Source organism: Danio rerio, chromosome 12 (genome assembly GCF_049306965.1).
Source record: "Danio rerio strain Tuebingen ecotype United States chromosome 12, GRCz12tu, whole genome shotgun sequence".
NCBI classification, from domain to species: Eukaryota; Metazoa; Chordata; class Actinopteri; order Cypriniformes; family Danionidae; genus Danio; species Danio rerio.
The window spans coordinates 30,829,448-30,855,815 of NC_133187.1; the positions used below are offsets into that span (position 1 = coordinate 30,829,448).

A 26,368-nucleotide genomic window follows, 5' to 3' on the forward strand; every position below is an offset into this window, starting at 1 on the left:
CTTTTAAACTGTATGCTTAGCTTAAAAATGTTTAAATACACTCTAAGTACACTGTCCTCTTCTTGTTACAGTGTATGCATACCAACACAACATAAGTAATGAGGTAATAAATAAACCTCAATTAAATTTATAGACGACAACATGCTTTGTATTTTTGAGTATATATCTCAAAATCTTGTTTTGAGTCAAACATGACCTATGGAAATGTCATAAAACAGCAAGTCACTACACCTAACAATGGCACCGATAAGACAGTTCAAATACAACTGGAAAAACAACTAAAAATGTCACATTGCTTAATGTTGGATAGGTTTTATTTAATTTTCCTCAAAGAATCTTATTAAATTTCACAGAAATTTCAAATTCATATTTAATTCAAATTTCAAATCATTAAAAATCCCAGAAAAAAACTCACACAGCTGATTTCAACAAATTTGAATTGAGTACTAATATAGAATTACCATGTTGATTATATTCATTCATTCATTCATTCATTTTCCTTCGGCTTAGTCCCTTATTTATCAGGGGTCGCAACCGTCAACTATTCCAACATATGTTTTACGCAGCGGATGCCTTTCCAGCCGTAACCCCGTACTGGGAAACAACTATACACTCTTGCATTTACATACACACATACACTACAGCCAATATAATAAATCAAATTCACCAATAGTGAATGTCTTTGAATTGTGGAGTACCCGGAGAACATGCAAACTCAAAACAGAAATGCCAGCTGGCCCAGTGGAGACTGGAACATCCTTCTTGCTTTAAGGTGACAGTGCTAACCACTGAGTCGGCCCTATATTGATTGTATTATATGTTTCCTTATATATTTTTATTGTTGCTTGAGCTAAATATTTTAGTGTAAATAATGTATTTCCTTTTCGGTAGTACTTAACCTAAAGCACATGCACAGTGACTTGCTTTTGCACTAATTAAAGTTTGTTTACTGAAAACTGAAATTGACCGCTCATGTTGATGAAATCTGCATTATATGCTCTTTAAATGTAACCTGTGCATTAATAAAATATGAAGCATACTTTGAGCTTGATCATGAATGGATTTTTTCTAAAATATCATTCAGTTTAACTCCATGGTATTGTTCTCATCACAGAAATTATTACTTTTGTGAATTGGCAAGATAATAAGATTTCAATCAGTCATCTTCCTGGAAAAATGGGCTGACATTTTTCATCTTCATGGCAGAAAGGCCAACCAACTGTGGATTGCATGTGTAATGATTCTGTAGTGGAAAAGGTTGACTGACAATCACCACATTTACTGAAATTCTTGCACTCAGCTTGCTCATGGCTCCAATATGGCTTCTGTTCAATAAATGTCACCTGGATTTGTAAAGGTTACATTAGACTTGTGCAACACCAGTTGTTGCATTAAGCTACAGTATTTTGTTTGTTTGTTTTTTTCTCATTGGAAAGCTATATAATTAACAGACCACTTGTCAATGAAATGCCACAAAAAAAAAAAAAAAAAAAAAACAGGGAAAAAGTGAGAAAGCAAAAGAAAATAAGTGAGTAATAAATCACTCAGGGTCAATTCCAGACATCACATGCGTCATGGCAATGGCACAATTTAAAAGCGCAGGTATTAATTAGGTTGTGCTTATATGACGGACAGCCTGTCATCTACAGTGCTGAGCCAGAGTCAGAATACTGATAAGAGGGTCCGGGGTAAATGAGAATATTTAACTGCTCAGCAGGAGTAGAGTCATTTTAATGCCACTGCTACCAAGCATATGTAAAAAAATCAGAAAGCTTTCTTGACGTGTCCCATTATGCTTTGAAAGGTCTAGAGATCTGTATAACTCAATTGGACTTGTCACTAAGCAATTAGATGTGGACTGAAATTAGCATCACTGGAAATCAAAAAAGTCGATGACTGTGGCAGACACACACAAACCCAATCTATCCTCAAAGAGAAGGATGCGACCTCAAAGCATTCACCTAGACGGACCCTACTCAGGTTAATTATATTTGCCCAAGATCAATTGACCCTTTCTTTACAGTAAAATAGCAATTAGTCTTACTGATTAAACATCTTTAAACTCTGTCGTGCCTCATTATTCTGTGAAATTCAATTTTGTAAAGTTCTCAGTTAATCAATTTTGTATGTTGCTCTTGATCGATCCTTATGTGTAAATTGCATACACGAGCAGTGTGTGGAAATGCATCTAAACAGCGTCTGAATAGAAAAGAAATTACGCAGACAACATAATTGTCAATTGGAGTTTCTGTCTGTTTCTTTTCATTTACTAACTTTGCTTAATTGTTTCTGCCTATAAATGCTGTGCAGCCAGTCATGCAGTTTAATCTTGTAGCAGATGAATTAGTTGTTGTCCATCTTAAAAGGCAGGAAACAAAACATTTTAGACGTCCTCTATGAATGAAGATGATAAAATAATCTCTCATTTCAGAATGATATATACAGAGTTTTGTGGCGACTTTTTATAAGTGATCTTTTAAGGCAAATATTCAAATGAATTATTCATCAGGCTGAATTTTGATGTATGCAAGTTTAACCAAAACTAAAAAGAAAATTTGCAGTTAATTTACTCACTTTTAAGCCATAAAGAATATTTTAGGCAAAAACTGTGGTCCTTGGGGTTCATAAAATGCAAGTAAATGGCCAAGTCAAAATGTAAGTAAAATAAACACTAAAAAAACAACAACAAGACGCTAGAAATTACAAAATGCATGCAATTGGCATGTGCAGGAAACTGAACATGATTTAAAACATGGTTATCTGTAATCCACAGTTTTGGTGACCATTTTTGATAATAGCAATGTTCTTAATGTTTAATTCCTTGCACAGATTGATAGTTTTGTTACTTAAGACTTCATCAAACACCTTAGGCATTTGTTTTAAGAAAGATAGAATGTCAGGCTAATAAATACAATTGTAATACTCAGTCAATCAGTCATTAACCAGGAAGCATTTTTGTTTTTAAAAGATGTCTATTAGATGTCTAAACATAGCCATTTTGGCTAAAACAAGGCTAAATTTGGTCTGTCAGTCAAAATTTAATAGACATCTAAAAATAGACCAAAAGTCATCAAATAGACAGAAATGAATGACTGCACATAAAAAGCCAGTCTATTTAACGTCTATTCTTAGATGTCTACTAGATGTTCACTGACAGCCAAGTTTAGCCTTGTATTTGCCCATATATATATATATATATATATATATATATATATATATATATATATATATATATATATATATATATATATATATATATATATATATATAGTTTTAGCCAAGCTGTCTACGTTAAGATGTTTATAAGACGTTTATTAAACACATAATTGTTTGCTGGGTATGCTGGTGCCCATTATTAGTGTGTAGCCTTCTCCTTGTTAAATAAAATACACATCTTCTGGCAACGTATTTCTTCTATACGACTGAACTGTACAGACACCTTATCTCATGTGAGCGCGCATCACTTCAATTACAGTTCTTGCAGGCTGTCTAAAACTTATACTGCGTGAAAGGACTGCGTGCGCCTTTAAGAGGATAAAGCGCGCGACGCCCCTCTGAAATGTCTGAGCAAACTTGGAAAAGGACTTTTCTCATTACCCGAGGGATTGAGATGGCCATGCTGACGGACTGTATTTATAAAGCGGAACAGCACGAGCATGCTTATGATCAGCCGTGGACGGAAAGCGAACGGACCTGTTACGTTTCAGTGCAGTTCAGGCGCCCTTCTTTCTTTCCATCATCAAGTGGATTGGTTTTCTAGAGAGGATTGGAGTATTTCCAAATAAAAGAATTCAGAAAAAAATAGGTATCTATAAATATATACCACGCACATTCATTTTGCAGTTATAGCCTGTTTGTTTTGAATTGGCATTAGTGTGTAGGTTAGCGAATACAACACCTGCCCTGGACTTTCAAGAAGCTATTAAGTGATGATTTTATGAACTTTTTCACATCTTTCTCCCCAATGCCAGCCCTAATTGCTGACATGGAATCGTTTGGGTTTTCAGTCACCGAGTCCACCGACGTCACCACACCGGACGATCCTTTCAAGGGTCCCCTCAAATCAGTTGCGCCCTGGAATTACACTTTCCTCGCCTGTCTGATGTTCATAGTGACCTCACTCTCTATCACGGAGAACTTCACCGTTATGCTCGTGACGTATAGGTTCAAACAGTTAAGGAAGCCGCTGAATTACATCATTGTTAATTTATCCGTTGCTGACTTTCTAGTTTCGATGACAGGAGGCACGATAAGTTTTTTAACCAACGCACGAGGCTTCTTCTTCCTGGGCGTCTGGGCGTGTGTGCTGGAGGGGTTCGCTGTCACGTTTTTCGGTAAGTTTATAAATCAACGCCTGTAAAATGTAATACTTTAAACTGAATGGTAAATTTTACTGATACAATTTGTTGCTTTGAGTTATTTAAATCCACTACGCCATTCCCAGTGATGATAAACTAGCTATTCTATATTATTGTCATTGAATTGGTGTTTGTCACTTGTTGCTGGCTTCCAATAGGGTTTTAGTCATTAAAGGGATAGTTCACCCCAAAATAAAAATTTACTCACCATTTAAACTCCAAGTGGTTCCAAACCTTTATGAGTTTCTATATTTTGTTGAACACTAAAGAAGATATTTCGAAGAAAGCTGAGAAGGTAAAGGTGTGAAACAGGGTGAAGAGTGAGTAAATGATGAGAAACTTTTAATTTTGGGCAAACTACCCCTTTTAAACACTGTTATTTTCTATTTACTGCATACCAATAACTTTCACAGCAGTTTTATGTGCAATTTGTTGGAGTTGGATATAAAACACCTGTTTTTGACTTTCAAAAATATCCTGATTATTTCATTAACTTTCCTTGTCTTCTTTCTCCAATATTCAGAGTTATTTATAGAATTGTTTCTATTCACTACTTAAATGTCCCTGTAGTTTTACTAGTAACGTGCAATTTGTACTTGTACAAGTGCATTTTTAAGATACATTAAGTAAACGATTATATTTAAGTAACAATTAGAATATTGCAACTACGCTAACTGTGTTTACTACTATGTAAAGAATAAGCAACTAGTTACCACTGCCCTTATGAAAATTACCCATTGGTTTATTTACAGTGTTATTTTAGCAATGTATTTTGGTGCAATATTTAACTTTTTATAACAAACACCAAGATTAAACCTTGAGTGTAAGGCTAAAAAGTAAAGCAATTGTGGCTACTGTGGCTTTACAGTAAGTAGTGTGTACATTATGATTATTGCAGTAATGTCATAGTGAATTGTTATCCAGTCTATACTTCCAGTTTCCAAACCACGTGTCCTAGGATATTTGAGTTAATTGTAGTATCTCATGCTGTATAGGAAGGGAAACACCCTGGACTAATGGCCAATGGTAAATGTTAAGTGTAGTAAATTAAAGTGAGTATTGAGTAATCTTAGTCTAAACACAACATAAAACAGAATGTAAAAGCCTGATTTTATGTATATTATTGTCCTTGTTTTACATATCAGTCCGTTAAATAAGGACAATCAGACATGCTTTTGTTAAATGTTAAATTATAAAGACATTAATGAACATAATTGCAACATACAGAGTTGAAATTCTGACACTGTGACATTATAATTATGACATTATAATTATCAACTCATGCAATTTCACCTCATTTTTCATTCAATGTAACATTTTATGTCATAACTGTGATGATTATTATTACCAAATGATTATTATTATCTTATGTGGCAGAAATGGTCTTTAGTAGTTACCCTAAACACTACTCCGTCCTAAACTTTCATCATATTGTTCTTGTCACATCGCATTTTACAGTGCAACAGTACATTTAAGTAATGTTAAGTAATCTTAATTAACACTTTCCACTTACAATACAGTTACGAATTAGAAATAGTTATTGTATGTTGTAGTGATTATATGCATTATTTACTATTATTGCTATAGTAAATACAGTAGACTACAATATTATTAGCCATCCTGGGAATTTTTTTTATTTCACAAATATTTTAAACACAATAGTTTCAAGTTAAAATTATGACTTAGGACATTTTTAAGATCATTATGAATGTAATTTGAGACTTATAAAGGGCTAAACTATGGAATTTTTCAAATGGCCCAGATGAAAAAGATTTTTATTTGCCCTTTAAAAAACAATTCTAATTTAATACATTTAATAATAAATAATAATTTAATAATGAAAAATAATATTTTGTAATATTAATTAATTATTATTTATAAATATAAATATAAAAATTAACATTTCTTTAAAACATATTTTAAATATTGTGTAAAAACAAGCAAGCTCTACTTGTATCCTTACACTTTTTTCTAACATAAACTTTCTTTAAATTGAAAAAAAAAAAACAAATGTTATAAAAGTTTTAAATCCATAATAAAATAAATCTATGCACAACAATCTGTCTAGGCCAATAATTGAACAAAGGAAAATTAAGACCTGTTAAAAAAAGATTTAAGACCTACAACTCAATATTTCAGTAAATTTAAGACTTTTTAAGGTCTAAAATTTAGATTTTGAGATTTTAGACTTTTAACAACCCCGCAGAAACCCTGTAATAACTAAATTATGAAAACTAATTTGATTTGTCTTTGCCATGATGACCGTACCTAACATTTTAAGATACTAGTTTACACTTTAAATAAATAACTAGGTTAATTAGGTATAACTAGGCAAGTTAGGTTAATGAGGCAAATCATTGGATAAAAGTGGTTTTCTTCGTAGCCAGTCAAAAAAAAAAAAAAAAGATCCTTGAGAAGACTAATAACATTAACCTTAGCTGTTTCTAAAAAAAATATGTGCAAATTTTTTATTTCATCCAAACTAAAAGACATTCTGCAGAAGAAAAATAAAATAAGAAATACTGTGAAAAATTTCCTTGCTCTGTTAAATATCACTTCGGAAATATTTGAAAAATTAAAATACCAAATTAGGGCTAATCGTTTTGTTTTTAACTGTACTTATAATGTGTATTAAAGACAGTGTACAATGAAGTCACAAAGAATTATTATTTTTTTAATTAGTGTCAACAGACACATTTATGCATATCATCATTTTCATCTCTTGTTAAATGTCAGTGCAGATGCATGTGATATTAAAAATGAGTGTGCCTTCTTGCTTTCTAGGAATTGTGGCTTTGTGGTCTTTAGCAATCTTGGCATTCGAGCGCTTTTTTGTCATCTGCCGTCCTCTGAAAAATGTCAGGCTGGGAGGCAAGCATGCAGCCATGGGTCTTATTTTTGTGTGGACCTTCTCCTTCATCTGGACAATTCCGCCAGTCCTGGGCTGGAACAGTTATACTGTCAGTAAAATTGGCACCACCTGTGAACCCAACTGGTGAGCTCAAAATACTATTTCACAGAATCTCCCTCTGTTTATCTGGTATTTGTTCTTTAAAGTCCCTCTCACGGTCACAGTCTTTCAATCTCGGTGTGTGTCTCTCTGTCAAAGAAAACCATCTGTCTAGAAAAACATCCACAGTAATACTATAGGCTATTCATGAATACTAATGTGCCTTGAAGATGTTCATGAAAGGGGCATTACTTGAAATCTGTAAGGTGTTCAAGTCAGGGCCTCTTACTGTGTGTTAGATTATGACAGAAAACAAAAGAAACCACTTAAAATCCAAGGCTGATGCCATGCAGCCATCAGTTGAAAAATTGCTTTCAGGACACTAATACAAAACATTTGTGGCTGTGGCTTGGCCTTGGCCTTGAAACACAAACAATGTAAAAACAGTTGAATAGGAAATACACACGGACACTAAAAGGACTAGGGATAGTGAATATGTTTACTGCATTTCCATGTCCATCATTAGATTAATGTATTTTCTGCAGGTCAGATCTCTGACAGCAAAACAGCACATGCAAATTTAACACTTATCCTTCCATTGGGTTTCAGTGATTAGCACTAGCTTGAGCTTGCAGTTGGTGCTCAAAACTCTTATTGTTATGCTGCAATGGTTGTTTGGTCCAAAACAAAGCCATTCACTAATCACATTATGCAAGTTTGAAACATGCACATGATTCGTGCACATGAACTGATTACCTAAGCATTCCTATCCACTGTCATTTCTGTGCGCAAAGTGTTGGGTATTATAATAAAAATAAAGGTGCACACAACAGAAATGGGGCCACAAATTATCAAATTCTGTCTTATGGCATTGCTAAAATGTTAGCCCATTTACAAATTCAAGATCTGTTGAATATATAAAGCTAAAAAGCAGGACTACCAAGCATTTTTATCATAGTTTAATGTAACAATAATAGTTTGTATATCCTTAAAATCTTGTCAGGGATATTGAAAACAAGTGTTTATTTATAAAATAATTTCAAGATCACATGCTTATGATTGTTCATGGCTGGTCCCGCATCAGCTTACGACTAATATACCAATCAGATGATTCCTAACTCACTATAAATAAACCAGAGTTTCTTACCTTAGTATCTTCAAAGAACCCCCCCCCCACCTTCCCATCCCTCCTTCTTTTAAGATGGGCGACACGGCGGCCCAGTAAATAGCATTTTCGCCTGACAGCAAGAATGTCCCTGGTTAAAGTCCCTGCAAAACCAGTTGACATTTCTGTGCGGAGTTTGTTTGTTCTTGCCTTGTTCATGTGTGGTTTCCCCGGGTTCTCCGGTTTACTCCCACCGTCCAAAAAACATGCAATCTAAGTAAATTGAACATACCAATTTGATACCATTGCCAAGCTCTTGGCAAGCCATATATCTCTCCTAAGCCATCCTATATCTGTCATCAACCAGAAATAAGTCGGGGGAGTTCATCAAGATCTACCTGAGCTCAAACTCCTCTCTCACCCTGCTAACAGAAAGGAGTCCCGGGCTCGAGGATCTCATAAGCTCAGGGCTCTCTCCCGGCTCTCATCAGCTTAGTGTGAACACTTGAAGAATCAATTAAACACAAGTTTGGAAATTGTCCCTCACAAATTAAAAAATCTGCTTGTTATTTTATATGTTTATTAAATACTGGTCAGAATAAATATGCTATTAAATGTTCGCATATATGTCAGTAAGTTCAATAAGTTACAATAAGTTCCCAGTAGTGGGTTGCGGCTGAAAGGGCATCCGCTGCGTAAAACATGTGCCTGAAATGTTTGCAGTTCATTCTGCTGTGGCAACCTCTGAAATTGCTGAAGGAAAATGAATGAATGAATGAACGAACTTACAATAAGCTTTTTATATATAGTGCTCTGCATATAAGTACACCCCTCACAAATCTGTATTTTAAATTAATATTTTTAATAGGAAGCTATACAATATTATATTTGTGCATATACGTACATTAGATTAGCAGGACTAAAACCAGATCTGGAGCTCATCTAACAAAATAATGTACGATAACGGTCTAAAAACTATTACACCCAAATTCATGTTATAGAAAAATATTAAATACAAGTTAAAAAAAAGAGTAAAATCTATTAGAAGCAAAATAATTGAAATATTTTGTTGTAAATAAATTTTTTGCAGTATTTTGAGCGACTTTATTGTATTATCTTTCAATTTCTAATTATGTTTGGTGACCAAAATATTATTTTAATAAATATATCTGTTTAATAAATCTGTTTTGCTTAAATGCACCAAAATGTATTGCCTATATTTACTGAGAAATGGATACAAATATTTATATTCAATATGGGGTGTGCTCAATTATGCTGATTACTGTAAATACACAAGCTTCTGTAAATCTACCATTAAAGAAACAACACCTGAGCATCACATAATCAACACATAATAAAGCCACATAGAACATGCTGAACACGAGTAACCAAAATTTGTGACCAATATTCCACATAAAAGTGTACACAAATCTTTTTTCGCATGAAACTGTTCCAGACATACACAATGTGTGATGTTTTAAGAGTAATTTTTGCATGTTTATTCTTTGACCCTGCTACCAATACCATGTAGGTAAGATTAACAATGAATAAAACCTCTGTTTTCCTCCTTCTAGGTACTCGACTAATTACTATGACCACACCTACATCATCACCTTTTTTGTTACATGCTTTATCCTTCCTCTTGGTGTGATCATTATTTCCTATGGTAAACTCATGCAGAAGCTCAGAAAGGTTAGTCATATACTCTCTTACCATGATATAAATTCTGATTGGTTGTGCGTTTCATGTTGCCATGTGATCTAAATATAGTCTCTGACTATAATTAACTATCGGACTTTAATATGCTTAATAGGTATCGAACACTCATGGACGGCTGGGTAACGCACGGAAGCCTGACCGAGAGGTGGCGAGGATGGTCGTTGTAATGATAGTTGCGTTCATGGTTGGATGGACGCCTTATGCAGCATTCTCTATTACTGTCACAGCCTGTCCCACAATCTATATTGATCCTCGTCTGGGCTCAATACCGGCCTTCTTCTCAAAGACTGCAGCTGTGTACAATCCCATCATCTATGTCTTCATGAATAAACAGGTACGTCTCTGCCATTTATCATTCTTATCTGGCATTTTCAGATAACCTACACATTTTGCTAGAAATAATGTTTTTGAGTTTAAGGCTTCTAGCTGAGAACAGAATCCGATTAAAGGATTTTTATGCTTTATATATCAAGAATCGATTTGTGGTGTTTTTGCCATCAATCGATAAAAGGCAGAAAAGAAACAGGGCTAAGAAGATGAATCTTACATGACATACTGTATAACGATAAAAATTAAATTAGAAACTCACCTTGAAGTAGAATGTAGTGTTCTTTTAGTATCTTTAAGATATATTACTATACTACTTTTTAAAGCAGTTTTGTTGTATTTTGGTCATTTACTGTTTTTCTAAATATGATTGCTTGTTCAAATTATAATTAATAAATTACAATTTCCATGTATTTTTATATTCTGGGTAAGGCATAAGACTAAAAACAGGGTACCCCCGGGATCCTCCAAATGAAATTCAAGCCCTTTTAAGACCTTTTTAATACTATTTTAAATGAAATTCAATACCAACTTCGCACCCATTACGACAGAAGTATGAGGGGAAAATGTCAAATCTGTCTAAATTTTGAACCCTAGAAAACAATTGTGCACAAGTGGACTTGAATTAAATAAAACATTTTTTTTCAATTATCAGTTATATTTAATTCATACACAACAGTGTGGTCTTCCACCCAGTAGCAAATAGGAAGGTCCAACTGTTTACTTTTCGTCATCTTATTGAGACTCTGGTCAAACATGACCACAAACCCGTTGGTCATATTGAACTGGGCAGTCATTTCTTTAGTTATGAAAGGAGCCAATCCAAATTTAGTATAACATGCAGTTTTGTTGCTTCCACACGAGAATATAGCTGCAAACTTATAGTCAGGAAACATGGTTTTGTAAACCTCTGTAATGTTCTAATTCGATTTGTCAAGAGGCTCGCACACTAGAAGTGCCGCTCGGCGATGTGTCGCACCACGCAGCACCATGCATTTCAGAATTCTAAACATAGGTTTCTATCAGGGTACACACACTGGCGCCGCAAGCTGGCGGCTGTCCGCAGCGCCCAGCCACGACTCAGGACACTGTTCATATTTCTGCCACGCCACAGAGGGCCATCTGAATAGGTTCATTTTAAATAACATGCAAATGTGTGCGTCTGGTGTGCGATAGTTCCAACTGTCATGTGCACGCCGTGTTGCGGCGATGAGCGTCCCACTTAAGAGTTTTGCTCAGAGATTGTTTTAAGGACCCGCATCACCCCTGCCCACAGAGTTGGTGTTGAGCCACAGTAAGATAGGATGTTCCTTGGCTGTGGTGGCAATGTTTCTAATGTAGAAATTTCTTCATTAATGATAGCCAAAGCTATTTCAGTAACCGAAAAGGTCTCCGGTGCACAGAACTGCACAATAGGTGGTTGCCACTGACAAGCAGCACTACATGCGATATGGCAGTCCAGGGCTTTAACAACCATCGTCGCTAGCTTAAAAGATTTCAGGCACCAACAGCAGTAGGGGTTGTGGTCATTTCCTGGCACAAGCTTGACTCAAACGTAATTCGGATTCCTTGGCCACAGCAGATTAAACCGAGACTTTCCTATTTTAGTTGACAAACTAGACTATGACTCTCTTGTTCAGTACCTCTCTTGCCTAGTAACCATAGTAAAGGGTGGGCACGCTTTTGGCTTTTTGCTGTGATGTGTAGCGTGAGGTGCACTCAGCGTTACACTGCATGAATTTTTTAATTAGCCTACGTTAGTAACAGTTAATTTTGTTATGGTATGAACTTTAGGAGGAAATATGGTATGCCTAGGAAAGACACAAATAAAATAAATAAGACCTTTGTAACGAAATACAAGACGTTGCACACCAAATTCAAGGGTACTTAGGGGTTAACTTAAGATTATCAAATTTAAGACTTTTTCAATGCTTTTAAGACCCCGCGGGTACTCTGAAAAAAATCTGCATCCAATTACAAATTGTTGGGCCGACAATTCCCATAATTCTGATAAGTAGCCCAAACTTTGTTCATGTGCACACGAGACGAGAGAGCATTAAAAACAAATGTTAAATCAAAGCTTTTTCGAATCCTGAATCAATATAGGAGTTAGTTTTGCATGCTCGAGGAGGTACAACACAATGGCTAAAGTATTTATTTTGGACACGTAATGTTATGTTTTAAAACTTTTATAATCACACAAAGCTTATGTAAATTTGTTATGAATGGGTTATATGCACAGAAGTTTTTGATTTTAAATCTTCCGGCGAAGGATTGATGTGACTATTTTTAGTTTCTTAAGGGATTTTTTACATCATTGATAATGTATATTTTTATTTAGTTTAAAAACATAACAGAAGTAAATAGTTCTATTCCGCGTAGCCTGCTTTTCTGAGGCGAAGTTGACTTTATAATCACATTGGTTCAATTTTGAACAATGACAGCCTGTGAAGATTCCACATTCCTTATATTCAGTCTGAAATAGCATGTAAGTATGGCTTAGTAATAAGTGTAATTCCTGCACCCCACCGGCCAACCACTAAGCAAAGTCGCTTTAGGGCAGCACGTGAGAGAGGGTTGTCTGCTGTCATCTTTAAGGTGCGCTTTCGTTTTTCAGGAGGCGCGGCTTTAGACAGCAGGGGAGGGACGGTGTTTCAAAGATTGTGTGCTAACCAGTTAGCATTGTGGCAGATCATCAACTGCACCTTTAATTGTTTTATGTCAATCAACTTAAAATCGTAAAAACCATTAACTTAATCGATTTGCATTGGAACGACATGAAGGGATTGTGTGAAACCCTGCTTTTTTTACAGTGTGTATAATTTTTAAAAATATGTTTCCATGGAAAGTAGATGGTATATTTTCAGCTTTTTAAACAAAATTTATATTTGTGAATGTTAATATATATGTATGTGAATGTTAATATATATTGGTTTTAGTTGCAGGTAACTAATAACTACAGGAGAAAATAATTTATGAATTCTGAAATAGATGATAGAAAGTCTGACAAATTTTTTTGAGGTTCAGTTTTTCTCTTTAGAAATGTATTTAATATTTATATTTAACATTCAAATTCACAGAGGTAGATGGTCCATGCATGCCTGATGAAAAATGCATTATATGCCTAAAGATATTATTCCACGTAAGGAAAAGTTTGGGTGTCTTTAGTTTTCCATCTTGAGTTTTACATGGTGAGAAACTTCAGTTGCTTTGTCATGATCAGAGGTGGAAAGAGTACTGAAAAGTCATACTTAGGTAAAAGTACAATTACTTGCCCCAAAATTAGTGAAAATAGAGTAAAAGTATCTGTTGTAAATATGACTCAAAGTATGAGTAAAAAGTAGCCCTTTCAAAAGTACTCAAGAGTAGTAAGTATTAAGGATTACACTGTGAAAGGCTGATGCGTTTACCTGCAAATTGTGTCAGGATGTGTAAATGTATCATCCTGTAGTGGATTTAGTGATGATTTAAGGCCATTTGTTTAAGGACATCCGCCTGGACACTTTTAATGGGTCCAAATTGTTTACTGCATTTATAAAGTGCCCATGTCTTCAGGTAGTTCAGTATGATGTGATGTATTTTCTGTGCGATTTGACTGGAAAGAAAACACAAGATTGATATTTCTACTAAGCCAATCCTCATAGACAAGAAAAAATTAAGTAGTGACTGCAGGTGGAGAGAAAGTAGTGGAGTAAAAGTAAAATGTACTCAAGGGAAAGTAAAAGTACACATTTTTAAAACTACTTAGTAAATTACTATCCCTGAGAAAAACTACTCTTTTACAGTAATTTGAGTATTTGTATTGTGTTACTTTACACCACTGGTCACAATTAGAAAACAATGGCACAATATTGGACTATTCCCATTTAAAAAGATTCTGGAATCTCTGCGGAGATAGGCTACACATTAGGAGTGAAACAGTATGCACTGTTGCTCTATTTGTCTCTTTTTTGGAACAAGTTCCCCATAAATTAAGCCTGTCAACAAGAGGAATTTGTCCTCTGCGTCCCTGTGGTGTGTTGTTTGATGTAAAGGGCATAGCAGTGATCTTTTGTAGGCATGTGACTCTGATGACCACCCCTAGGATGTGGGTCTCAGGTGGTTTAGAGCACAGGCTGCTGGACCCCTTGAGCGGTGCACATCTTCCAGAACCAACCCAGTTCCTGCCCAGCTGTTCCCAGAATAAATTCAGGTCGAGGGTCACAGGGTTGCAAAATTTCTCTGACGTGAGAGAGAAAGACAGACTAGATTATAGAGAGATGAAGGAACACTTGAGAGTATTAATAGGGATAGTTTTAATAAACATGTTATGATTTCAAGTGCACTTAAGTAAATGGAGAATCTCACTAAAAATTACCATGATTTGTGGACTGTGCAGTGCATTAATGGACTTTACATTGTATACTTTGCTTATGTAACAGAACTTTCAAGAGCCCCTATTATGCATTAAAAAAGTCATATTTTAGTTTTGGGTTCTCCAACAATAGACTGATATGCATGCAAGGTCAAAAAACTCTTTCATTGTCTCATAATTGGCATTTATTTTACCTAATTACCCCAAAGACCATATGATTTGTTTAGCGATTCATTTGTTCCTATAGTGCAAAGCTAATCTGCGATGATTGGTCTGATGACCCAGTCTGTTGCCTGGTTGAAACAGAGGGAACTGCCCAACTCAGCTATGAACTAGCACACAGAGTATGTGAGAGCCCAATGCAGGAATGCAATTAAACATCAGCACATTACTATATTCTTAATCCTAACCCCAAGTAACAACAAAAGACAGAATATTAATCAACACAGTGGTAAAATTTGAACCATTTTGAAAACTGATCATGTGAAAAACAGCTGATGGTGGCCATAGCAAACAGCTGAGGATCTCGAGTTCAGAAATGGATTTAAATCGTTAAAGGAAGAAGCACGTGTTGTGTTTTCAATGTGGTTTTGGACACAATATGTGAATAGCTCATGTAGGTTTAACCTGAGAGATGAATTATAAGCACTGATCTATAATAAGTAAAGGATTACAAGCCGCACAGAGCGATTACAAGTTACAACACACTATTAACTACATATTTTGAAAACTTCTGAAAACAAGGCCACAACTTTAATGACACATGTTATGATCGGGAGGAAGAAGAAACTAGCCCATTTAAACAGCAAAAGTTACTGACAAAGTCCCTGTCAAAGTTACATCCATAATGGTCTCTGCTGCTCCTTTTTTAATAACAAATGGCAGACGAATACTGCGTCGCAGCATAGGTTATTGTATCAAAAATCTGAAAAATGACAGGAACAAACACAGCACTAGTTTGACTATGTGGTATTGTTGTGAAAATGAACTTTAACCCTTTATTCCCCACAACCTAATCTCTATCTGTCAGTGATCAACATCTTCGTGTCATGTTCAGTCCCGTGATCCCTCGTGCTCCGCTAGTTTCCTGAACCGGCCTTTCGTATTTGGTGATGTACCATAGCAACGTCAACACTTTATAGCAAAAAATCCGAACCCAACATGATTCATTTATTCGACTCTGAGTTGACTATTTTGTTAACGATTCAATAGTTTTAAACAGGGCATACTTTCAGATTTAAACCTCAGCTGGATTCATTCATTCACTAGTACTATATTACACATTGCATGGAAGGTCATTTTCAAAAACCCATAATAGGGGCTCTTTAACAATTCTTAGCTTGTTGAGTTTTATGTGAAGGACTTGCGACGTTATTGCCTGTTTTGGGAGGAGGTTTTTTATGCAAGCAATTAATGCTTATAATGTTAAAGATAATACGGAAAGAGTTAGTCTGTACTGTAATACTAATGTTTGATGGAAACAAAGAATCATTCAAACTAAAGTCTCACATTGCCAGATATGTATAGTTAATAGTTTCAAATAATCAAGTTTACAGGGTATTTTAATCATCATATCTGTTAAAATAATGTCTGTCAGATGCTTTCTTCTGTTATTTGACGACTGATTTAATTTTTGATACTTATTTTGTTATTGAAATGAAAGAGCTCTGTACATATAATCATCTAAACTCTCAGCAACATGAAATAATATAAAATTATAGGCACTTAATGAACCTTACGGTATTATCAAGCGCTTAATCTAATATAGCTTATGCTGTTTTGGTAGCTGTCCAAGTTTTCCATGACTTGTCATTTCAGATCAGTGCAGTTTTGTCTTTATCTGTTCTGCATGTATTATTCTGTAAATGTATACCCACTATAGTGTCTCTCTGCATTATAAATTTTTACAGTGAGAGAGTAGCTGGTATTATAATTACCCAGGGTACCTCATTTTCATCCAGTCTAGCTAAAACCTTGAGGAAATGAATATATTTTCTTTCCATGACCTTATCTACTTTAATTAAGGTCAAGATATACCCTCGTTTTTACACAGAATACATCTTGTTTAATGACCTTTTCCTTGTTTCGATGCAGCGGTTGTTCAAAGGGCTAACTGCCGAAAACAAATCTCTACCCAGTGTCACAGGGACGGGAAATATACATCAAGGCTTTTCTTTTGTGTATTGAGCTCATATCAAGCATAATGTATAGTGCAAATGAAGTTGCATTAGAATATGTTTATGTGTATGTATGTATGTTAGTGCATGATTTCCTATCATAGCATGCTATTTACACCTATTATTAAGATTTATTTTTGGTGTTTGGGGTTTTTGGTGTCTATTTTCAATCTAATATTGCACATTAACATTTTTGGCTGACACTGATGACCGATAAGTCTACAATTGGAAGTTGATAACTCAAAGGCTGCTTGTACACATGATTTTGGCTGTATTTTGTCATAACCTGATATACAATGCTTTTGAAAAATTTTACAGCACATTTCTTATAAAACGTCCACAAGAGGGCGTTGTTTGTCATATTTATCACACAGATTACAGGAATAGTTCATGCAGTATTAAAAATTATCCCAAATTTTACTAACCATCAAGACACTCTTTGTGTATATGACTTTCTTCTGTCAGACGAACACAGTCAGGGTAGTTTTAGGGTGCTTTCACACCTACAAATCGATTGTTTTGTTCTGAAACAGGGGTTTAAATTGCTATAATGTTGCTTTTTGTTCTGGGTGCTTTTTTTGTTGCACAGCAAAGTTGCTAAGTGGATTAAAAGGGTTAAAACAAGTCACGTGTGAGTAAACTCTCCTCAAATTGGTCAATGTTTGGTTTATGTTTTGGGATTCTGCTGAGCTGTCATACGTCGTTGTTTTTTTAATTTATGATGATGAGAAATGAGACATTATGAAAGCTTTCATTTTGAATGGTGACACCCACAGACATACAGTACATAGTCACTATCCAATATAATTATATATATATCCATTCTATATCAGAAGTTGAGTTAATCAAAAAGTTAATGATATTATATATATATTTTTTAATAGTTCAGTTAGATACTATGCGTTCTTTTTCATATTCGACATGAAATGCACTTTTAATGGTAGGAATGCTACTTGATATCTTCTAATAGCCATATACACTCATCGGCCACTTTATTAGGCACACCTTAGTAGTATCCTTTTGTCTATTGTCCAATTTTGGTGAGCCTGTGTGAATTATAGTCTCCGTTTTCTGTTCTTAGCTGACAGGAGTGGCACCCAGTGTGGTTCTGTGCTGCTGTAGCCCATCCGCCTCAAGGTTCAACATTTTGTGCATTCAGAGATGTTCTTCTGTATACCTTGATTGTAACGAGTGGTTATTTGAGTTACTGTTGCCTTTCTGTCTGCTTGAGCCAGTCTGGCCATTCCCTTCGGGCATCAACAAGGCATTCGCACCCACAGAACTGCCACTCAATGGATATACATATATATATATATATATATATATATATATATATATATATATATATATATATATATATATATATATATATATATACACGCACAATTACAAAAAGTTCATATATTAAGGCAATTTGGCTTTAAGAATGAGTTTTTTAATGAAAATACTAATGTCACAATATCAATCACAGGAGAAGGAGAAAGAAATGATTGAGGAACAGGCAGAGCAGGGTCAGTCAGATGTACAGTGTCAGGTAAGGGTGTTGTGCTTTTATTGAAGGGATAATGACAATTCTTTTGCAAAAATTGCTTTGTCATTGAATTCAATTTACTTTAAAAATTAAATAGCTTTCACAGTTGCAAAGCTTTTTTATTAGTGAAGTAGCACAGTAATCCACACACAAGCTTCATTTACCGATCACAGATCAATATTGTTTTAAATGTGTAGCACCTGGTTTTATTTGATGTTTTTTTTTTGTTTTTTGCTGTTATGTGCTATAATTTATTCCTGTTTGGTACAACATATTATTTACAGTAAATAATGGAAATGAACAGTTTTACCTCATATGTTTCATTGGCCACTAAATTGTTTTATTATTGGTCAGTAAGATATTATTAACTTGTATTTAAATTGCTTCGATTTAAAAATGAAAATTGCAAAAATGGCTTGGATGTAATTTTTATTGTAAATGCCACAAAAATCACCTGCACAACTAGCTAACATCTTGGTTTTGTAACAACAGTAAACACTTTTTTGTAATAAGGTCTGGTTGTGTGGTGGCTGTACTTTACAATTAAATTAATATAATCTTAATTAAAGTGATGAAAGATTTTGAGATTCTAACTGTAATTAGAGGTACTGTAAGCTCACACCTACTTGGTATTAATGCTTGAAAATGATTTAGTTGATAATATCCATTAGCAATTAAAAGTAATCAAAAAGTAATCAGATGTAATTAGTTACTTAACTTTTATAAAGTAATCGAAAATTACTGTAACTTGTTACATTTTAAATAGAGTAATTTGTAATCTGTAATCTATTACATTTCCAAAGTAACCTTCCCAACACTGTTCACATATGCCCAAATGAATCGAGGCAAGGGGGCAAATGCACCAGGTTCTGAAACATCTAGTTGTGAAAGCCCTACTAAATTGTGTCTTGGCTCCTCCATGCTGTATAATGGTGCTGGTTAGTGGCTCTTTTATTGAAGCTTTTAAAATAGCATGAATTCTTCATAAAACTAATCCATCCAGAGTCAAGGATTAACAACACATGTATTGTATGTAAAAAATATATTACATTATGTAATTATAATCTCAAATCACTGATATTTAGTGGCTGACAAATGCTGAATCTCAACATCTTTTTTTTGCGACCTTTTTTTTGCGATACCTTTGACGTAAGATGTATTCATAGTGGAAGCTCTGGTCAGAGAAGACAAACAAGGATAACTGAATGCCAGTAACTGATTGAAAGTGGAAAATGAGAGGTTAAAATGCTAGAGGATTTGACCTTAGTTTCCACTATGAATGTGCACCAATTTTAAAAACTACTCTGACTGTGCTTGACTGATAATTTGGATACACGATGATGGCTTGATTGCAAGTAAAATATGGGGTAATTTTCTATTTTGGTTGAATCATTCCTTTCAACCATACTTTAGAATGTACCAAAAGTTAATAACAGCACACTATGCTATTTTTAAGAGATGACAGATTGTTTGAAAAATATACAGACAGATGCAGCTTTCCTTTTTGTGCTGATACCTGCAAAACTACTCCAATTGTTTGTGATAAAAGTCAGGATTTTTGGAAGAACAATGGTGCTTTTGAATTTTCCAGGTCAAATGTACAATTTTTCATTGCAACAAATATATCTCTTATGGTTGCAACACTTCAAACATGTTTAAAAAATAGATTATAAGGCTGATAGCTGGTAGTTTTTGTTGGAACATAGGCTCATTCTGAAAATGTAGCCCTATATACATTTCTGGAGATTGCGAATTATGTAGCCACAAGTCCCTATGACTGTATTTCTGCTTTAAAATGAACGATATTGGGCGGTATGACGCTGTTACTTTACTTGCTTAACAGCTGACCGCTTGCCTCCATGTGGATGGCTTATCCTCTGTTACCAGTTTGTGCGGTAGCTCGACACATACTCGAGATGCAGAGTGGAGCTGACTGTGACAACAGGGTTGGAATCTGGTGAAAACGGTGCAGAAGACAAAAACAAAAGCCAAAAACTAAAATAAACAAAAAAAGTATGTAACTTTTTCTGGATTGCTTTTGAAATCAGTGAAATTTTTGAATCTGTGCTTTTTAAAACATTATTGGTTGGGTTTAGGGAAGGGGCTGGGCATGGCCAATGTGTGCTGTTTAAAACACTATCGGTTGGGTTTAGGGAAGGGGGAAGAATTGGTCAGTTGGTCAGTCAGTAAATCAGTCCGTCAACAGTGGCCTTTGGTGGATTTACGCAGGAACAGCAGGCGCAAATGGCACTTTTGAGTGAAATTTGAGATTTGAAAAAGCAGCCTATAGCGGATTAACAAAAACAGAAGAAAAAAAAAACATAGCTCCTGGGATGTATTTTGCTCTCTTCAGAAATGTATATAGAATGTGCCTGGGTTGCTTTTGTGGCAGTTTGAGGGATAACACGATACAGTTTGAAGAAATTATTAAGTTATAAAGTGGATCAGCTCAAAATATTTTTGACAGTTTACACTCAAATTTTGTTTCATCCACAGATGATCGGATTAATGGAAATCCACCTTTATGCAAGATGTTAGCTGGGCCTAAATTGAAGAATTTAATCAGGAGCTGTTTGAAAAGCACTGAATTACATGAGCATTTATACTACACAAGTGAATCAAATCAAACGTTCATTCAAGCTTCCTCTGGAAACGGTTGGAAGTGGTCAAGCTTAAAACCTGTACATTTGTATTTACCATTGTCCACTTCTGATAGGGTCAACAAAAGCATATCTTCATACATGTTTTAAACATAATCTAACATTAATATCCAGGTCAGTAGGTCTGTTTGAACTCTTTCAATCACATAAGCATTTATACAACAAAGGTGAATCAGTCAAATGTGTTTCTGCAAATGGTCATAAATGGACAAGCTCAAGAAGTATATACATCCCTGTTATCAGATCAACAAAAACTCATATTGATATCAAACATGACCTCTGATCCTTATTTACTTTCAATCTAACACTCTTTCTCTTTAGTTCAGGAAGTGCTTGATCCAGATGTTTAAAGGAAACGGCACGGCCCTGGAATCCACCAATCTGAACCAGACATCAGACAAAGGGCCGATCACAGCCACAGCAGACACTCACCTCGGAGAAATGTCTACAATCGCTGCTCGCGTGCCCATGTCTATGTGCAACATGGAGAAGAGCGAGGAAGAAGAGGAGGAGCCAGAGCAGAGCGGGAATGGAGGTCCAAAGCAGCTCCCTTTATCAGATAGTCGAGTGTGTCCTTTGTAAACAATGACTAGTCTAACTAAATACATGTAAACCCTAACCGTCATCATCGAGTAGACTAAAATGTTGTCTTACTGAAGCATAAATCCAGCAGTTGTTACCTCTATTGGATTGCATATGTTAGAATGTATGGTGTTTTTGTATGTTGTTTGTGTTTCTTTATGTTGTGGTGATCTGCAGTCTTGGCGAATCCGTAAATGGCTCAGTATGGCATCATAACCTTACATGAACATAAAAGAGACCATTTTGGCAATATATTTCAGTACAGTCCTCTATCAGCCATGATTTCCAAATGTATTAGAGCTCTCTTCTCACCATATTGACGATTGCACGCTAGTGTCACTCAAGATGTAGCGTTTTTTAAAATGTAATGCATTATAATGACTTCGCAATAACTTTCAGTTTTAAAATTAGACACAAAAACATGTTTGGTAAAAAATTTTAGAGGTTAACATACTGACTCTTATTTAAGGGTGCTTCACACTCGCACTTTTGGTTGGCTCCCAGGTTTTTTTGACATCAGAGTTCAGTACGTTTAGCTACTAGTGTGGATGATGTCTTCTGAATCCGGGTGTGCACCTGTGAACGCTACCCGAGTCCATCTGAAAGTGGTGGTCTGGGGTACGTTTTGGTTCTATGGTTCGGTTCACTTCTGATATGAATGCAATCAGAGCAAATAATGGAAGTGAACCGCCAACTTTAGTTTTCATAAAGTTCATACACTACAGCCATATCACCCTGCAGCCCAAGACCAGTTTCTCACTAAAGTTTAGCAGGGCTGAGTCTGGTCAGTACCTGGATGGGAGACCAGAAGTGGTGTTAGTGAGGGCAGCAGGGGGTGCTCAACCTGCGGTCTGTGTGAGTACTAATGCCCCAGTAAAGTGAAGGGCACACTGTGCTGTCAGTGAGCACCATCTTTCGGATGAGATGTTAAACCGAGGTCCTGACTCTCTGTGGTCATTAAAAATCCCATGGCACTTCTTGTAAAGAGTAGGGGTGTAACCCGTTGGCCTGGCCCAATTCCCTTCATTGCCTCCCAATCATCCCCATCCGATTAATTGGCTTTATTACTGTCGCTCCACTCCACCTATAGCTGGTGTGTAGTGAGCACACTGACACCGCTGTCCTGTGGTTGCCAATTCTTCATCCAAGTGGATGCTGCACACTGGTGGTGGTATGGAGAATCCCCCCCCCACACCTCATGATTGGGAGTATAGCCATCATCTAATGTTACCTTGGCGACAAGCGGGACTGACCTAGTGCAAACACAGTGATAATATCTACTTTGTCTCCTCCAAAAACAGCTTCTGCAAACAGTGCTTAACATTTTGATTGTTTTTAATATTTTTTTGTGGCAGATATATGCAAGTGGCTCCCTGTATGTTACCAAAACCAAAAGATGTAGTAAAAGCAGAACAACCGCAAACGTATCGTCTGTGCATTTTGGCGCAGTGGCTTCCGTGGCTGTTACCTGGCAACAGCTGCACACACAAAAGCACCTTGATGCTGCGCACCGGGGTCAAAGAGCTTAAAAATAGAGCGTTCCTTTGCAACAGCAGCTAACAGCAACAGTCATTTTGGAGGGAAATCGATCAGCTGTCCATTGGATCTTATTGCTGTCGCGATGGTAAAAAGCTGCTTTGTTTTTATTTATTATTTATTTAAAAAGTGCATTAAAGCTGAGATACAACCGGAAAGATGACAATACAACACTTACTATCACAATCATCAGCACTTTAAATAGTTTATTTACTATTCACAGTGTCAGCATCTAGTGTCTGTTTCCCAAATCGCACTAGAGTAGGTCTTTGCCGGGCTTCAGAAGAAAAAAATACAGTGTGAACACAAACCAATCAAGAAGGTGGCAAGGGGGGGACAATCGAACTTGTTGGGACCAGGCATTGAACCAAGTGTGAAAGCACCTTCAAGGCAGATTTATACTACTGTGTCAAGTGATCTGTGAGATCGACAGGTCCTGCTTTGCGCATACTCATGCATTTGTAATTTTGCGTGCTGTTTGTGTTGCTCTGTTGCAGTGGGATTTTATGTTTCTATGTGTCAAGTGTCTTCATGGGTATTTTGGGTTTTATTTTATACTGATTGCTACAATTAGCTAAAACCCACTCATTCAGGCACGGGAACCGGCAGACATGCAACAACTGTAATCATAAGGTAAACAAAAAACAAAAGTTTCTATCTGGAGCTCTTTCACGGGACTCGAGACTAGTAAACACTTACTTCGTTGGGCTCACGACTCTCAGCACCGCCCACACTCATCACCGATACCAAGCCGAGCAATCACAGTGCTTGCGTCAGCGTCGTTTAGTTTTTTGAGGGGTGCACTTCAGCGTCGGCGTCAGCCACTGTGAGGGCTATGCAACCATGCAAAGACTGCGCTAGATCATACGCGTGTGCTTGACGCAGAAGTATAAATCAGGCTTCAGAGTCATCGTAGTGTACTTTAAAGAGATCATAAACTGCAAAACCAAAATTTCCATGATTGTATACCAAATAAAATGTCAAAGTACTATAAAAACATACTGGAAGTTTCAGAAATCAAAACTTTCTTGTTACTGTTAAAACAGTTGTTATTAAGGGCAATTTGACAACATGACCGGTTTTGTAATGTTCCACTCTATGATGTAATAATGTGGGTAAGCCACGCCTCCACAGAAGATAGATACCTGCTACTGCTTCACTGCCTCTTTAGCCATGCTAATATGCAAAACTGTGAGCAACCAGAGCTGTCAGCATTTACTTCTGAGTCTACAATCTGCCATGCAAATTTAAAGAGCAATAAATACAGTATATAACAGTGTCAAATAAAAAAACATAGATAGTTTATAGTCCCTTTAAAAAAAATGAGCCGAACAATGTGCTGAACCCTGGTCTAGTTCATGTTTACCCAAAAAACTATTTAAAACATGAAATGTAAAATGTGTCAACTTGTCTCTAATTGTATCTATTGCACTTCTGTATTTGACAGAACTCATTATTTATGAACAAAAAGACGTCAGACATGACCGGTTTGGCAGTGTAGCTGCTTTGCAATACAGTTATAAACCCTTCAATTAATGTCCCTCATCTTATGGAAGTAAGCTCATCATCTGGCAATTCAGCATTGTTACTTGTTTTGAGAGGTTTAATGAAGCAAGAGTGTGTTTTACAAATTGTATTTATTTTGTAGCCTGTATACTTTAATATATGAGTGCTTGTACTTTTGAGTGAACAGTTGAATGTCTCATTATGCTGTAATGTTTGTTGTTTCCACGCTATTTGTGTCCAAAGTGAGTACTGAAGTTGTCGCATGGTGATTAATGTGTTATTTATTTATCAGTGTCTTGAATTATAGAAATCATACGGAGTTAATTGGATGTTTTTTTATTTTGTTATTTTTTTTTTTTAAGATGTCAGTGTTGTAGAATGCTAATAAAACAACTTGCAATAATTTTCCAGAGTGGTCACAGTACTGATGATGAGTTCAAAATACTGAAGCATAAAATCAGAAGAGTTCTGTGGCAAATCTAGTGTGTTTATTACATCACACAGAGAAAGTGAACCAACACAGAATCTGAACTGAGCACAGCGGTTTCCTCTCAGAAACGCTCTTTCAGCATTAGCCTGGTGAAATGAAAACATCTGAATTCAATTTCTCCCGGCCATGCTTTTTATCACCCTAGGTAGTGAAAGGCACCAAGTGTCGAAGCACAAAAGAAGATTCATCAACAGTGGGCCAGCATGTTGATCTCACTCACAGAGGGAAAAGTCAGAGGAGGTAAACAATTTTAGCCTGGAATCTTAAACAACTCGTCCAAGGCTTTTTGCATTGTGAATGTCTTCAAGTTCAAATGTCCAGGTTAAACTACACGCTTAAAAGGAGCTTTAGACCGCAACGATTCTAAAGCGTTGAATTAAAGTAAAATCCAAATGTAGCAGTTTAGTTTCAAATCCAAGTTTATTAATTATTAAACACACTAATAAAAAAGCACAGTGGCTCAATGGGTAGCACTGTTGCCTAACTGCAAGAAGGTCACTGGTTCAAGTCCAGATTGGGTCAGTTGGCATTTCTGTGAGGGGTTTGCATGTTCTCCCTATGTTCGCGTGGGTTTCCCCCTCAGTCCAACATTCACTATAGGTGAGTTGAATAAACTAAATTGGCTGTGGTGTATGTGTGTGAATGTGAGAGTGTGGGTGTTTCCCAGTGCTGGGTTGCAGCTGGAAGGGCATCCGCTATGTAAAAAGATATGCTGGAAAAATTTGCGGTTCATTCCGCTGTGGCGACCTCTGATGAATAAAGCAACTAAGCTGAAGAAAAATTAATTAATTAATGGTATATATATATATAAAAACATTGTCATGTGTCTGTGTTGTGTTCATGTGGTTGTCATGTAATGTAACGTCCTTTGTATTTGTTCCATGTGCTTTTGTTTCAGTCATGTGATTCCTTTGTTCAGTTTTCCCTCCATTCGTTAGTTTCAGTTGTTTCACCTGCGTCACACCTCTGTATGTATTTAGTTTAATCATGTCTTGTCTATTTATACCCAAATTTGACTTTTGCTCTTTGTCTAGTATTGTTACATTGCCATGTCCTATCTGTTTGATATTTCA

At 35.9% G+C, this 26,368-nt stretch overlaps 2 protein-coding genes across 3 annotated transcripts in view; one reads left to right on the top strand and one right to left on the bottom strand.

Annotated features, from left to right (window-relative positions):
• Nucleotides 1-26,368, bottom strand: part of cd37 (CD37 molecule) — a 75,365-nt gene that overhangs the window by 28,208 nt on the left and 20,789 nt on the right. The window lies entirely within an intron of this gene.
• valopb (vertebrate ancient long opsin b) lies at nucleotides 3,472-25,766 on the top strand. 2 transcript variants are annotated; one of them, NM_001110280.2, is given in 6 exon segments: nucleotides 3,520-4,334; nucleotides 7,143-7,353; nucleotides 9,988-10,105; nucleotides 10,227-10,466; nucleotides 21,503-23,418; nucleotides 23,446-25,766. In NM_001110280.2, coding segments are annotated over 5 exon segments (1,179 nt in total). In that variant the 5' UTR covers nucleotides 3,520-3,985; the 3' UTR covers nucleotides 21,764-23,418; nucleotides 23,446-25,766.

Bases quoted from the DNA above. Each gene is read 5' to 3' on its own strand.
- valopb (XM_073917703.1), top strand. From the start codon at position 3,938: ATGAACTTTTTCACATCTTTCTCCCCAATGCCAGCCCTAATTGCTGAC. The intron at 7,354-9,987 runs GTGAGCTCAAAA...TCCTCCTTCTAG, and splicing joins ACCACCTGTGAACCCAACTG to GTACTCGACTAATTACTATG. The intron at 10,106-10,226 runs GTTAGTCATATA...TATGCTTAATAG, and splicing joins TCATGCAGAAGCTCAGAAAG to GTATCGAACACTCATGGACG.